The 16,353-nt window shown below is 38.6% G+C and overlaps 1 protein-coding gene across 1 annotated transcript; it reads right to left on the reverse strand.

Annotated features, from left to right (window-relative positions):
* Positions 1-113: 113 nt before the first annotated feature.
* On the reverse strand, positions 114-10,005 carry LOC120450638 (protein phosphatase 1 regulatory subunit 3C-B). Its single transcript, XM_039633787.2, has 6 exons — positions 9,552-10,005; positions 8,996-9,157; positions 6,130-6,495; positions 1,843-2,049; positions 1,471-1,783; positions 114-1,404 (listed from the first exon to the last, which is right to left on the reverse strand). The coding sequence occupies exons 2-6, from the start codon at positions 9,085-9,087 to the stop codon at positions 1,228-1,230; spliced, it is 1,155 nt and encodes a 384-aa protein (XP_039489721.1). The 5' UTR covers positions 9,088-9,157; positions 9,552-10,005; the 3' UTR covers positions 114-1,227.
* Positions 10,006-16,353: the final 6,348 nt, after the last annotated feature.

Genomic DNA, 16,353 nt, shown 5'->3' on the forward strand with positions numbered 1-16,353 from the left:
TTTTTTCAAAAGTATTTATTTTGTTTATGAGCATTGAGCTGAATAAGGCATTGTAGTGGCTCACTGTGCCATAAGTCCAGTATAAACTAAATAATTAAATAGTACGCGTTATATATGGGCACATATATAGTTGATTTATTCACTTTACGTCAGTTGGGCGCCTTACTAACTAAATAACCTCTAAGAACTAAAAACTAGTCATCGTTACACAACTAAATTCATATGTATATAAATGTATTTAACAGGCAATTTTCTGGTATATTGTTTGCTTTTGCTGCTGTATGTACAAATCGCTTAAATCTAGTTAGGTGTATATATCGTATATAGTCGGGGATAGTCTGGATCACACAGAACAATGAGGACAAAGTACTTTGTTGTCTGTAGTGTGGTGATGCGAAAATTGCTGCGTTGTTTTTTTATTTATTATATAATGTATTGCAGGACGTGTTTTCTTCTCCATAACAAGCCATTTCAGTCTTAGCGTTTCAAGTAACCAAAAAGATAAAAGTGTATAATGAAATGAAAAGAACAAAAATTAAAAGTAATAAAACGAATTAACTTAGGTCTACAATTTTTGTTGTTGTTTTCTTGTGTGGTTGCATAATGTGTGTTTTGTTTGTTTTTGTTTTGTTTTGTTTTCTTTATTTTGCAGTTGCAGTAAATTTCGAAACAATGGTTTGCTTGGATGCTTCACGCCTCAAAATTCATCTTTCATTTTTATAAGGTTTTTTCGTTTTTAGTTAACATAAATCTAGTATCAGTTATATATGTAGATGTAGACGATCACACAGGCATACAGGTAAACATATAAATCTATCTTTTTCCAAAAATTCTTTACAGTCGAACATAAAACATTTTAAAAAGTCAAACATAGAAGTTACGATTTTGAAATTCCATCAAGTTGACTAAAGACAAGACATACAAAAATTCGGGCTTCGCTTAGTAGAAGTAGTTATAAGCCCTCCTAACTCATTTTACTTTGAGTAAACCTCAAGTCAATGGCACATTCAAATTGGGATATTTGTACCGGGTATATAAGCTTAGGTCAAAAAGTTTCATTAGCGATAAAAATCTTTTGGACTCTCTCTCTGTCAATAAAACTGATTATAACATTTGAAATCTGTTCCAATTCTGTTTCTTTCTGTTTCTTTCTGTTCATGTGGCCTAAATGAGAAACTTTATTCAATCGCTGGGGTCAGGAAAATCCAATCCCGTTCCCAGGCGAGTTCACCAATATGGCGTATGTGGCTCCTGGTGCCAGCCATTTTGGTCTTGCACCTTGGCCAAGGCATCGGTCAGGGTGGACCTTATTTGCTGGCTCGAGTTGCGATTCTGACCCTTATCGTAGGGCGACAAGGCGTTGTAATAAAAGGGCGATCGCTTGCTGATGGTGTAGTTTTTGCCCTGTAAGTAAATATGCATTTTGTAACATATGTTCGTTCAAGTTATGTAGTTATATGGCTAACTTACATCATTATTATCCCAATATTCTGTCTCGTTGGTGCGGTAGCAGATGCAGAATTCCAGGCGCTTGGAGGATGGCGGCAAGGTGATCTTGAAGGAGAATGTATCGAAGACTACATGAGCACAAGTAGCCGGTCCATAGGCCCTGGCGTAAGTACAGAAGATGTCCTGCTGGCTCTTCCAATCATCCCAGGTCACACGGACAATGATCTCCTTCTGGAAGTCAATGTTCTTCACCTTGATGGTGCCCACCACAATCGACTCCTCATCCTTGACGATCACATTCTCCAGGGAAACAAAATCACGGTCTATCTTTTGTCTGTGTAAATACAAATATTTAGAACATATACTTTACACTTGCTTAAGTAGGGTGCACACCTAAATGATAGATAGTCTGAGGCTGGCTGCTTGAAGTCCACTGTCCACTGATCCGGAGGATGTGGACTGACCAGGCCCTGTGTAATTTGCTCCAGAAACTTCATGCTCCAATAGGGCGGCACATTCGAGGGTTCGGACATCACACGAACCTCGGTTAGCGATAGACCCTCATCATCAGCGAAGATCACATGCTTTTTGGGGCCACGGCTGCAAAAAGTCAAAAGAAATACCATCCATTGAGTACATCGCAATCTATTATAAGCAAATTATTCATTATGAAAATATATTATTAAATGTAGATTTGACCCTGGCTTTATCAGTTTGACTTGACCCCCATTTGGAATTATTTATTTTATTTCTTTGTGGTCATTGACTTGGCATCTTTCTGTGCGCAGATTTCTATTTCTATCCTTAACAGTTTCATTTTATGGCTTTGTTTTGACTTTAGTTTAGCGAACTGCGTCGTTTCCAAATGCATTTTTGAAATCATTTTTTAAAGTTCCTGACAGATTGCCTGACAATTTGTAATATAAAATCCCGATCGAGTGAAAATTGTTTTTCCTTAGTATGTTTTCCCTTTTCTGCTGAACATTTTTGTTCCTTGCGTTTCCCGAAAAATTCTCTGCGTCATAAAAAGAGTAATGTGTATTGTGTATTTTTTTTGGATTTATTTTTAGAAGTCACGTACGGCTTTGCCAAAGATTTGCCTTAATCTATATGTAAATCACGCCTACTTTTGCTTTTCCTTTCTTTTTGCCTTTATTTTATTGGGCTACTCTTCCCACGAGTCTTTAGCTTAAATGTAAATAAAACACACCCACTAAGATATATAGAAAATAGAGGATAACTCGTGATTCAAAATATATGCAATATTCAGCGACATTTTCAAAAAGAAAATTTACTTGAAGTCTGAACTTCCTCGGATATTAATTAATCCAATTAAGTACAATATTAAGTTCAAGCCAAATGTTTGGTGCTGTTAAATATTTATCAGACTCTTTGTTTCGCCCTTTCGCCACTTTTATGTTACTATTACTTCGGTCTTAAATTCGTATAAAATTCTATTTAGAAAGTTGGCCATAAATTCGATAAGATATTGCGACTAATTTTGGCTAATCAGCTTGGGAGGGGCGCGATTTTTTATGGTTTTGGCTGTTGACAAGCCAAAATCGAAAAGTTTCCGTCAGTTAGAACAGACCATTGGCCCCCCACACAGAGCAGACTCTATTTGGTCTGCAAATTGGCGGAGAGTCGGAGGGAACGCATCAAGTGCTAAATATACATATATGGGAAGTACAAATAGCCAGCAATTGAAATGGCTATCGCCAGACTGGCTCTCTGTTTATTGAACGCCGGCCGTATTGCCAGAGATCGCTGCTGGTGTATAGGAGCTCGCAGATCGCAGATCGCACCACTCGACTCAGCCAGAATCGGATCGTAACGACTACCGACTACCGACATCGACATCGACATCGACGATCACGCATCGAGGGCATGATCGGTGTGCGCCTGCTGTTGCTGCATTTTCTTCAACAGGTTTCTTTGCGATCGCTTATCTGGTGTGTGGGGTGGGCCCCAACGCCCAGCAGGCCAACCAGAAACCGGAGACCGCGGACGGGTCTCAATTTTTACCGACCGCTTTTCTAAAACTTGTCAACTCCAAAAAAATCATTTACATTTCCATTCATTTTTCCCCACACTTGGCTTACATTTTCTCCAAGGGAAACGAGATACGACTATCAACTGTCTTTTCTTAAAACCCAAAGGCAGCCGCAATTCCGTATGCGTTACGGAACGCATTTATTTTCGAGGGTCCGGTTTAAAGTGCATAAATTTATGAACTCCTCAATATGCAAGTCGCATTAAGATCGTTGATGGGTGCAGGAGAAACAAGTTTTGGCTGCAGCAAAAGTGCTTTTTAAAATCGCAACGCACTTCATGTAAATGAAAATTGTGTTTAAAAATACTTTTTAATTTCCTTAGTTTTCAATTTGCAGACCTTGCTCGAGTTCCCTCATTTTCTAAAGTCAATAACCTGTTCAAACAAATATTCTGCCAAGACCTGTTGAAATTTTTACAAATGGCCAACTTGATGGTCATTCTAGTTGACCTTACAACTGGGCTACTTTTTTTCTAAATGAATCAAGGTAGTTCCGTCTTTTACGTAGCCAAATTTTCCGTATTTTCTATTTTATTTCCCCCAACAGAATTTTAGTTTTGCCAACTATACCTGTCGTTTATATCTTTCGGAAATTTCCTATAAGCGCTAAGTCCAATAGTAAGAGACTGAAAATAGTTTTTGCTCAGAAAATGCTGCGTGGATTTGGTTTTCCTTAATTACTGCCTATGGGGAGGAATACAAAATTTACGAAATACAATTTTTGTAAATGTACGAAATTCTGGTTCACATTTTTCGGCTAAAGGTGCGCCAACATTTTTACAGCAGACCCATCTGCCCCAGACTCACTTTTCTGATCGATTCACGTGATCTTTGCATGAACATCAGACATATCTCCCCATCTCTATATATAACCTTACGTTTGTGTGCATTCGTATTCCGAGGCTTGTAATGTTGAAATATTTTTAGTTACGTTACACCCGAAAAAAATGCGTCTTTTATGAGATGACGCCTTTCGCCTGAAAGCGATCACGCTTCTATGCTAATAATTCTTTGGCCTTGACGTGAACCGTCTGCCTCGTTTTGTGGTTGATCTTGACGAATTTTGGAGGGGGGGTAATTAAGACAAAAGAAAGCGTTTTCATAGGCTGTCAAAAGTCATTGAAAAAAGTGGGGCTAAATGTCTACATGGGTGACGAGCTGTTGTGATATGTTATGGAAGGTGATGAATAGGGCTTTCGTAAATCTATGCTCAACAGTTGAGTTAATTTAATTTATTTTGGATTGCATTACAACGAGCTCTGGTTTTGAAATTTATTTGAAATTTTTTCTGAGTGGATTTCGTAACTGATAAAACGAGGCACACGAAATACGCAACCGCAAAGTGTACACAAAATCTCCAACAGCAACGAGCACACGACTGGTTTACATTGATAATATTATGGGTAATTGCATTCGTTTGAGTAGCTGTGAGGCTTTAAGCCTGATCTCTTGTCCAGAGGTGCTGCCCAAATAGAAATAGTGTTCGCCTTTGACGCAAATGAACGTATAAATTATTTTCTCTATCTCGTGGCATGTGTATTTTTAGGCATTTCTCAAAATGCCAGCCAGATTCAAGTGCAAAGAAGGAAAACTTTTGTAGGGCTCGCTGAAAGCGAAATATATATTTTACAATATATCTGTGAGACCCAAATATTTTCATGGCCTGCATATGGATCGATAATGTATTTACCAATATATAGCGGGTAAATGGAAAGGGAAAATAAAAATAATGGCGCCTCGCTGTTGGGGTCTATACTAAATACCAGTCTATTCCCATTTGAGTCTTAAAGTGTGCGATTTTTTATCTCAAATATACTATGCGCAGATTCTCGACGCGCGATGCAGTGGCGTGTTTTCATTTTGGCAGATTCTACAGTCATTTAGATAATTTATATTTTGTTTTTGTGAAATTGCATGCTCTGGGATACATATAAAATATATTCTCGGATATATTTTATGATCTTTTTGCATTTGCTTAGCCTTGCGGCCGTCTGCACTTGGCTTTCTCTGCTTATTTAACAAATGACATGTGCTCGGCTATGACGTCTGTGGGAAAGTTGCTCGACTGCCAACAGATTTTCCTATTCCTTTTACTTGAACTATTGCAAATGCCTTATAAACGATTAATCTTTGTTTATAAAAAGCTTTGGCGGAAGTGGTATTTTGCCTGTTTTATAAGAAATGATCTTTTCAATGGTCAACGCCATATAACGTCATATACAACGCCATAATTAATTCAAATCTTTAAGTCTAGATCATAAAATTTCGATTTCTTTTCGACCGCAGCTCACAAGGTTAAGATTCCCAATGAAAACCATCTATAGCTCCTTGTGTTACTCCGCTTTCTCAGCTTTTCCTTGAGATTTCGCGTCAATTGAATTCTCACTATTTGATGAATCACTTGTGAATTGATACACCCCATTCTGACCACAATTGCCTAGGCTCTCGCACCACCAAGTTCCCATCTAGTTCAGTTGGTGGTTTAGTAAGTGCGGCGCCATTATCTTCGGAGGCCTGACGTCAAAGTGACTGAACCCGCCGGCATTTACCGCCTTCTTGATCGTTTCGGCGCCGCTGTATCGAGTTACCTCCATTACGTAATCTTATCGCCGGCTGCTCACACTCACCTCACTTCGCAGTTGCTGTCGCTGTCCTTGCTGCACATACAGCTATGGCTGGCACTGTCCGTGACATCGGCGTCCGTCGGCGAGTGATCTGCGGAACTGGCCGTACTGTTCTGGGATTTGTGCAGGCAGGATTTGCGGCTGAGACAGGATTTGGGCTGATTGGTGAGCAGCGGCGCCGAGGCCATTCGCTCCAGGTAACTCCGTCCGGACCGACTGCCCACGCCCAGGGGCGTGGCACCCGCCTTCTGCTGACTGGGACCCTGGCCCTGGACCGCCGCAGAGGCGTTGTTGACCATGGCTTTGGAGGCCAGAGTTATCACTTGGGGCCGGCAGTAGCGCGACGCTCTGTTGGGCTCGTCATTGTAACTGGAAAAATTTATAATATTAGTTTTAGATTTTCCCAAATTTAAATTAATATTAAACTTATTTAACATCGAACTTATACATAGATTTTTTTACTATTGTAACCTCTTTAATGTGTTTTTGTTTAAAATATCTTCAAGATATTCAGTTGCACTTCAGAATCAGTTAAAATATGTATATTTCTCTAACATCACTAATCGAAAATACAAATTCTAAATTTAAACTTCAGCAGATGGTAGCCATCTTTCAATTGTTTTGACCAATTTTTGTGATGCTTTTTTTCTCGCCTGCAAAGCAGAAAAGAAATTCCCTGGATCAGTCTTTTATTTCAGGCATCTACGCATTAAGCTGCCTTTTATCAGGCCTGATAAGAGCGGTGGCTTTAATTTTTACTGCCTCAATGCCTGCCTTCATTGTTCGCAGCGGAGGCCTATGTACTGCTCGTGTTTGTACTTGTACTCCTACTGATACGTGTATATTGTCTATAAGGAAACATCGCTGATAAGAGGAGTTGCGCGCGACCTCACCACTTGATTCGGGTTTGCCGTGGGTGGCAAATGTATAATGTATAATATGAACTTGAAGCATATTTGTTTGGGTTCTTCGGTGAGTCATTTCCAAAAATGTATTTCAGGAGAGACTCGCTGGTCTTACTCATTTGGCACAGTTCACATCCCATTGGTAGTTATCATAATTTTTCGGCTAGACATTCATAAAACTAAAAGTCAATGGTTGATAAGGTTCGCTCAATGGGGCTCGCGTGGACTTTTGCATGCTAAACATATGTTGATGGCATGCTGATTCGTCTTTTTCGGCGTGGGCCTGGCTATGGGAATATTTCCGTCTGCTCTGCTGTTATCACCACTTTTTTTTTGGCTAATTGCCGTTGTCTGGACACTATATCAGCATATTTAGTACTCGAGTTGACAACGTAACGAATTCAATTGTTTTCGATGACAACCCGCTGTGTTACGTGGGTAGTTTTAAGTATGGGGTGCGGTAAACTGTTGTAAAATCACGCTATGAAATTTCAAGTGAGTTGACGCATTAGCAGCTGAGTTACTTGAGTTGGTTGGAGTACTCAGTTTGTTTGAAGGCATGCCGCTCACGTGCCCCGATAAGAAATGTTGATAGTTAATAGTAGGGCTCTCGCATATACGAGTATGTACCTCCCGCAGGTTTATCTACTGAACCTTTTTATTCTTTACTGATTATAGGCGTTTTCACCGCTTCTTGTAGCGTTTGTTTTGCTTGGCCATACTCTAGATATAGATTTATTTTTAGCTCATATATACGAATATAAATTATTCGAATTTTCGGTATTGTGTATTTATCATTCCCAAAAATAAATAAAATACTCTCCACAAATATGAGGAAAATGCAGCGCGTGCAGCAAATGAAGCGCGCCCAATTGCTTTAATTAAATCAATTGCCCTCGTCTCTGAATCTGCATATATAGATCTATGTTACCCTTCTTCCCTTTACCAATTTGTCAAATTTTCGGCTTGCTCGTGTGCCCCTGGGAAAAAAACATGTTGCGTCAAAAGCGCCACGCGCAAATTGTCGCCAAGCAAATTTTTGGCGTCACCCCCCCGACTCGTGAACGAATCTCCAAATCTCAGTGGGCTCCACCAGCGAAAGATCAGCGCAGAGTCGGCGAAATGTTTGTTTTGGTTCAGCATTCTGACTTGCCTTGATCTTGAATGCCTGCTTTTCATATTCTGCCAGCCAATCTGTTGTCAACCAAAAACGAGCCTTAGTATCACGACACGAATATTTTTAGTGCCTGCATTCATTGTGTTTTCGAAAAGTTCTCAGGTTTTAATACATTTCATTGGGTAATACATGTGTTTTCCTGCCTTTGATCAGGTGTCAAAATTTCCATGCGACGACACTTGGGACAGCTGTTTCAAATGAATCAATATTGGAATATCGGCAGCCCTCGAAAGATCGATATTATTCGTTTTCTACGTTGTGTAAACATTGGAGTTCTTATATTCATTAAATGGAATTCTGTCTTTCCGTTCTGTTTATTTACTTAATGTGGGTTATGTTTGAGAATTTCGACATTTATATTGATTTTGAATGTTTAAAAGTTTTGTTCAAAGAAGAACGCACAATGCAAAAATTATTATGAGCCATTTATATATTTTATGTTTTATTCTCGTAAAGTTTAATTCACGTAATATCACTTGTTTTTCTCAGGTATTCTAAAAGTGTTATCGAACTTTTTAACGTTTCTCTTATTAACACGTACACGGCTGTTAAATTTATAAGAGATGATGTATCAGAAAATGCATTTACTTCTTTATCAACCGATAAGAAAGTTAACTTTAAACACAAAATGAACCTGAGCATTGGTTCTCTTTCAATGATGTTTGGTTATTTCATTTCTTTTGATTGGCTGCCGAAACTCGTGAATTCACTTTGACCAATTCAGCGTTAAATTAGCTAAATTGCTGGGAATATTTATTATATGAGTTCTATAGTTTTGTAAACTTACTTCAACGATTGACGGGGATGTCCGCTCATGAAGTCCGCCAGAAAACTAACGGGTGGACTGTGACTGAATATGGGCGGACTGTGCGAAATCATTTTATATATGGCTTCGATCTGCGCTGATTACAATGATCTCTACAAACAAGGAACTTTGGTGTGGAAGCCCCTGTGGAAAAATGTAGAAAATTAACGATTTGTTTTTGGTTTCTAATCGAAGCGCGGCAATAAGTGTACGCTTAATTGGAAAGTAATGTGTAAATAGAATGCATAATCCGAATATATGTAATATATGTTTATGAAATTTCACATTGATTGCTAATCTCAGGTGGAATCGGAATTAATGATGGTATAATATAGCAATACCATTTCCATAAGAGATAACATTCGAAACGCTATTAGTTTGGTCCAAATGCATGTTTAAATCGGTTTGCTTCAAAACAAGGTGATGTCGATGCTCAAAGCCAAAATCGAAATATCGAAAATGCCCCTCGTAAGTTTTAAAAAGTTTTCCGATTCGTATAATATGTATGTTTATTTTGCAGTTTAAGCTTTTAACTAACCGTTAATTGTTATCTCCTCTCTGTTTTCCTCTTCACTTCTGACTTCTGGCTAGGAGGTAAGGAACTATTCTTTTACTTGTGCAGTCAATCACTTTCTTTTTTACTGTGATCTTTCTTTTATTTTATGTAAATTTTTACTTTTTCAATTGTGCATCACGCGTGAGCGTCAGACAATGAAAAACGATCGTTGATACGGGACCTTAATTGAATTTATTAAAATCCTCCGATCGGCGCACTTCTTTTCGTGGTCACACACACAAAACGACGAACGATTTTTAATAGATTTTTACGCGGACTTTGCTTAAGTGTAACTAAATTTTCTTGTGTCAATTTTTTAACACGGACAAAAAAACAGCAACAACTAGTTTCCGTCGCGTTCCCCGCTTCGTTCCGTTCCACTCCGTTCCGTTCCGTTCCTCCTATAAACCGTGCGCTTCGACGCTGCGAAAACGAATGAAAATGTTTGTTGCTGCAACTTGCCGTTAAGACTTCCCGGCGATCGGATCGGAGAAAGAAAAACACAGAGAGAGAGCGTGAGAGAGGGAGAGAGAGAGTGGGTGTTTGATACCCTTCCAAAGATAGTAGTAGCCAAGTGGAGCGTTTGTAACGTTGTCAGAGGGAAATGCCTTTGATCCCTTAAATGCCAAGAGAGGTTAATATATCGTCAAAGCATATGTATATTAGTTATATTATTACATTATCTTCGTCATAATCTTTTTGCAGGTAAAATATCAGTTTACAAATAAACCTATTATTTTATTAATGCTAATTACCATATAAACTAGTTCAGTCTGTTTTTCTAACTGTGTTGTTCAAGAAACTTAACGATTTCTGTGCGTTTTAGATATGCTGTTAAACCAGGCGTACTTACATGAACCCGTTATTCAGGTAGAACCTGAAGGGTATACACAATTCAACTAACGTAGGACTTGGTTTCTCATTCTAGAATAGCCGCGCTCTCTCTCGCTCTCTGCCTCTTTATTCACTCCCCGTACCCGTCGACCTAACGACGTGGCTTGCATATTTTGATTGCATTTTGATATTCCGCCGTGATTGTAGTTGTAGTTGCGATTTGGCGTCGGTTTTAGTTGCTTTGATTAGTTTTGGCGCCACTGGCAGTGACAAAAGTCAAAACGGCTGTCAGCCCCTCGGGACATGATCACTGGCACGGGAGCATCCCACCTCCAAACTCGAATTTCCCACTGAACCTCGTGGCGCTCGAGTGAATTTCAAGGGATTTGGCAAACACTTTTTCCGTCTCAGCCTTTAAAACTTTTATCTTATCGTAGTCGATACGCCATAGCCGTAGATCTGATCTGTTCACTTAAATATGTATATATAGCTGTACAAAATACAAATCTAATGTTTTGCATAATAGGAACAATTGGTCAAACAAACTAGTTTTCTATTTAAAAAAAAATAGTTTTTACCCAGATATACATACATACATACATATGTACACATACATATATAAGGGCCTCTTCCGCACTCAATTGAATATATTCACCACTTGACTCATTTACGAGTGGGTTTTGGTTTTATGTGTTCTGCCCACGCATTTCTTTTGTGTAAGGGTGCTCCCCTGACATCTGTAAATCAATTAGACCTTCCAAGAGTGAATTATGCAAGAGACACTTTTAGCCTTTTTTTAGTGGAAAATTTATTAAAAAGGCATCAAATTCGATTGATATTAGGAGAAGCAAAAGCAATAAAAATTCTTTTTAAACAAATAAATACTATAAAACCCGATAGATGTGTATGTCATAAAACGTAAAGCCTTTCATTCTTATTTTTGAATATTTAATTTGCTTTGATAAGATATCAGCTGATTACGAATGCATTCTTATTCAAAAACGAGTTCAAGTCATTAGTGATAATAGCTTAAAATTCCCTATCAATCCCATAAAACTCGAGCGTAAAGTCATTATTAAAATTGAAATCCACACCTAAACCTGCATAAGAGGCTCAAAATTTCAAAGACCCAACTAATGAAGCATTTAAATCGATTTTCCTCGTCGCTTTTTCTTTTCCAATCTATGCATGTAGAGCCCAGGCCAGTTTCGACCCACATGATATCTGTCGTACCCACATCAAAACTGTCCCAGACAAGCGGAAACCGCTGAATGCAGCCGAGTCTGCTCAGAAATGCAGTTTCTGGCTCGACTATTCGGAACTCGAATTTGTGGTTGGGCCTACTCTATATAGAGACTGCATACGATATACGAGTATGTGTCTCTGAGTTTTATCTATGCTCTATTTTTGGTGTGCGTGCTTGGGACACATTCACTCATGGTGGTTGGCTGCATGGACATTCGAGTCTTTTTCGTTTTCGATCAGAGAAATGCTTTCGTAATGCGTGATTTGAAATCACATCTCGAAGCCCATGATAATGCAACTCGCTGAAGAGTTTACGTTTTTTGTCTTTCGACAGCCTCAACGACTGTTAAAGAAAAAGGTAGAGGTACTTTGAATGCGCACTTTCTTCATTTCTTCTTCGACTGCCAACGCAGCATCCCATTGAACCGCTCTGAAGAAGGGGCTTTCTGTGGACAAAGGGGTTTTTGAAAAGAGGTTGGGGGCAAACAAGCCGGCCGGCTAAGTTGCTTGCCTAGTTGAAAGCCGGTTTCGAGAGATCCCTGCGTGCATACAGAAGTGGTTACTTGAGTGCCTTGTTGCAGTTTGCCGGTCATGCCCCAGGGGCGTAGCATGCACTTTGGAGACTGGGAGTTTTAAGCCAATGAACAGCACAACAGTTGAGCCGTAGGCTTAGATTGGTGAAAACTAGAGTCATATCATTGCCCCCCTTTCCTACGTCCTTGTAGTCAGGAATGCCCTCATTCCTTTTTTCAGGGTGCACTCAGGCTTCCTAATTACACTTCTCTCTTTTTTGCTCTTATACGATATTATTCAGCAAGATTTCTCTCTTTGGTTGCACTTGAAATTGCATTTTACCCCCTCCATTTTTTGCACCCGCTGGCAAATTTAGTGGCACACGCTTTTTGCATAAATATATCTTGTCTATTTCTGTGCAGATTTTCATATTTTCTCATGCATGCATCTTGGGGATGCTGTTGCACTTATAGTTTCTTCGGTTTCAACGGATGTCGTTGGGGACCATTTAACTTTTTCAATTTATGCGGGCGACTTTCCATTTTTCACTCGTTTGGGGTGTGGCTGCTGACTCGGTTTGTTATATTAACTATAATGATTTTAATAATAATTTTGATTTTATGTATTTAACTATATACACCAAAAATAAAATTCCTGTTTTTAACTTGCCAATCTTTTTTTAATAGGCAGAAAACATTTAAAGAAATGATAAAAACTATAAAACTACCTACAATTTTAAAAATTTCCACACACTTTTGATTTTTAAATGCTTCAATAAGAAACGGAATTTCTGTTTATTTCCAGCATGCCAAATCATTCACTAGCTGCGTGAGCCAAAAGAAAACATACAAGTTGCTCGCCTGCGAATTTGGCCCCAAAGTGGAAAGGTACCCAATGTCTAGACAATTCGCCAACAATAAAAAAAATTAAGTCAGGCAACTCGGACTGACTCAAAGCATAACTATTAATTAAACATAGAGACACGCGTCGTGGGACCCACCGCTAAAAAACGTGCAAAAACGGCTGATGAAACTGGTCGACAATCCATATCAGTCGAACCATATTATTAGCCATCACCCGCCTGGTTGGTTATCAGTTTTTTTCGTAGACCTGATAGCATGTTATACGGAATACCGCATAGTTTCAAAATCCCTCTAGCGGTGATTTAAATTTAGATTGAAGGCGCGCGACTTGTACGATGCTTTCTCGCCTTATCAATGCAGACAAAAGTCAGGACCATCAGGGAGGGATCAGCACCCGAAAGTGCTGATAAACTGCGCAGCATAAACTTAAATCATACATTTAGAACTGGTTTATTTTCGGAACGCGACAGAAGACAGACCGCCGCAGAGTGATCAGCGATCCGCGATCAGCATGCCGTAACTGACCTAGATCACCTGATCAAAGCGTGATCGCCAAAAGAAAGGAAGAAGCCAGAGGCTGCGGTGTATGAGTATATTTGGCTATACTAGTATACTCGTAGTGCGATGCCCACTACTCGGATTTGTTTACTTTTCGCTGCGTTCTCATAAATCAAAATTAACCATGGCTGCGAATTCCTTGGAACTCTTTGTATTAAACAGGCCAAGATGAATACGTTTCACATGAAATATAAGTCTACTGATAGACCATATAGATTTATACTACGCGACATACCAGCCTGCTGAAAGATTCGATTCTTCTTTAAACAAATGCTCTGATTGCTGCTTTAAATCGGAATTTAAATCAATTTAAATGGAAGTAGTAATATTTGTAATAAATATTTAAGGATTTTACAATTATTTTGGTTACCATTGAAAACTAGCAAATTCAACATACTCGTACTTTTAAGTGTTACAATCTCTTGGCATTTATTTTTTGGCAAACACCTCCTGATTAAGAAAAGCGCCTTCTTCCGCTGCGGAAATTGAAAAGTCGCAAAACGTCTGGTCTATAAATAAAGCAAGGAATTGGCATTTCAACCGATGATCCTTTTCAATTTCTGTACGGGGTCATAGGCAATCTGAGATCGCAAGCTGCGTTTTGTTGCGTGTTTTGCTGTCACTGCGATCGCGTAATTTTCCATTGCAACTACTGCAATCGATACTCGACGATCAGCATTAAAACAAACTTAATTATGCGATTTATTATGCAAATATATACACGCGCGTATATATAGAAAGCCAAAGCTTTCACGCAAACAGCAGCCACAGCCGCATCTGAATCTGAACTCGACCACAACTGATCACGTTTTCGCCGGCTGCCTCAGATACTCGTAATCGGATGGCGATAGTTCCATTGACATCGCCAGACGGGCCCGGCACTATACACTACGGTATCTATATACATACATGTGTATATAGTACAATTATCTGGCCAGACGGGAGGTGCTAACGCCACACCGTCTGATATCGCATGTTAGTAGTGGGTTAGTAGTCGTAGTGAAGAACTCCCCAAACACCCTAAAAATAGGCAGACGAAACCTCTTCATTATAGCCCTGTTAATCGCCAAACAAACAGAAGGTGCCACTCATCAACACACCTGTCGAAACAGAGTCGAGAGTTTGGCCAGCCGAGTGTTTACTGTGGCTAATGTATTTGAATTGCAAGTTAGTTGCCTCCAAGTCAATGGCGTTTTGTAATACCTTCCGTTTGATGAAGTAATTGGCAGTTGACAGCTTGATTATAGGCATTTTATTAACAATTGGGAGAAGGTTTCAACAAACAAACCACAATTATTTCTCTACGGAGAAAATATTTATTTTTTATTAAATAAGATAAACTAAATAAAATTTTTAGACAATCTTTACAATGAAGGTACAAATAGTAAGTCCTTATCCTTGTTTCTATCAACGCCTTTATAATTGCAATGAAATCTTGATATTAACCAAAACGAACACCTGCCTAATTTAATAAACATTTTTTCAAAATAAAACAAAACCCAAAGAGCTAATTGACAGGTTCCAAATTGTGTTATTGAATCTCAAGCTGATAAAATAATTTTGCATAATATCTGAGTTTACCTTTTTGGGTTGCTACCTGATAAGCAATTAAAGAAACATTTATATTAACGAACAAAGAAATGTGGCGTGATTTTAATTGACATAAATTACACTTTTTATGCAAAATAAATATTTTAAAACAAAAAGGTTTTTTTGGTTATTTGTTTTACTTCTAACAGGTTTAGCTACATTTTCTGTTAAAAATAAACATTTTCCGGCTCACGGAACACAAACACTGGGTGAAAAAATTGGCAATGCCAATACATATAAGCAATTCCGCCTTTCTTCGCGATCAGCGACAACGGCATAAACCGATGAACATTATTTCCCCATCCCGCGAATTTGCACTAAAATGTTTATTAATGGTTCCGGTTTATGCGACATTAAAATAAAAGTGAGAGAGAAAAAAGGCAGGCAGAAAAATATGCACAAACATAGCATTCAATGTTAAATGCGTGCGTTGCACTGGCCAGTTTCAAATGTATCTGTAGATGGGCATGTGTGCGCACAGATTCAGATACAGATGCAATGCTGCTTGTAGATACAACTAGAAACGCGTAGACTAGTTTACAGTTTACATGGCCGTTGTATGAGTCAGTGGATGCAATGCTTAATTTCTCAAACCAAAATCTGTTTCTGAATCTAGAGAAATGCGCACTTTAGATTTTGGCACAAATTTTGATTTAATTAACCTTCCATTTTCAGTGAGGTCAGTCTGCAATCTTGAATAATGTCTGATGGTTTTCCATTATTTATTATTCTATCTCATTTTCTAGGGAGTAGTTTGTATGGCTGGTCATTGAACCCAATGTGATACTTCTTGGTTTGAGAATTTGCACAAGCCCACAACAAATGTTTATTTTGCTTTTATTGTCCGTTTCCAGGTTCCAAGTTCCCTATTAATCCGTAATTAATCTGATATTTCTTGTTTCCATTTTTCACTATATCCTACAATATATTTATTGAAGCTACTCCCTAGTAGGCTGATCAGTCAAATATTTGTTAACTTGTTATATTTAAAGCGACGCGTAGGTCTCAAATGGGTCACCTTTTGGCTTATCAGTGCATGCATATAAAAAAAAATATAAAAAATTGTAGGAATGCAAGGTTACCTGGACAATAGCGATTGTTCGAATACCTTAACAAAAGATCGAAGTTCAGTATAAGCACAATATTGTAAATAATGTTTTATATGTGCATTTAAATAGGGT

The sequence above is a fragment of the Drosophila santomea genome, chromosome 3L, assembly GCF_016746245.2.
Source record: "Drosophila santomea strain STO CAGO 1482 chromosome 3L, Prin_Dsan_1.1, whole genome shotgun sequence".
NCBI lineage: Eukaryota > Metazoa > Arthropoda > Insecta > Diptera > Drosophilidae > Drosophila > Drosophila santomea.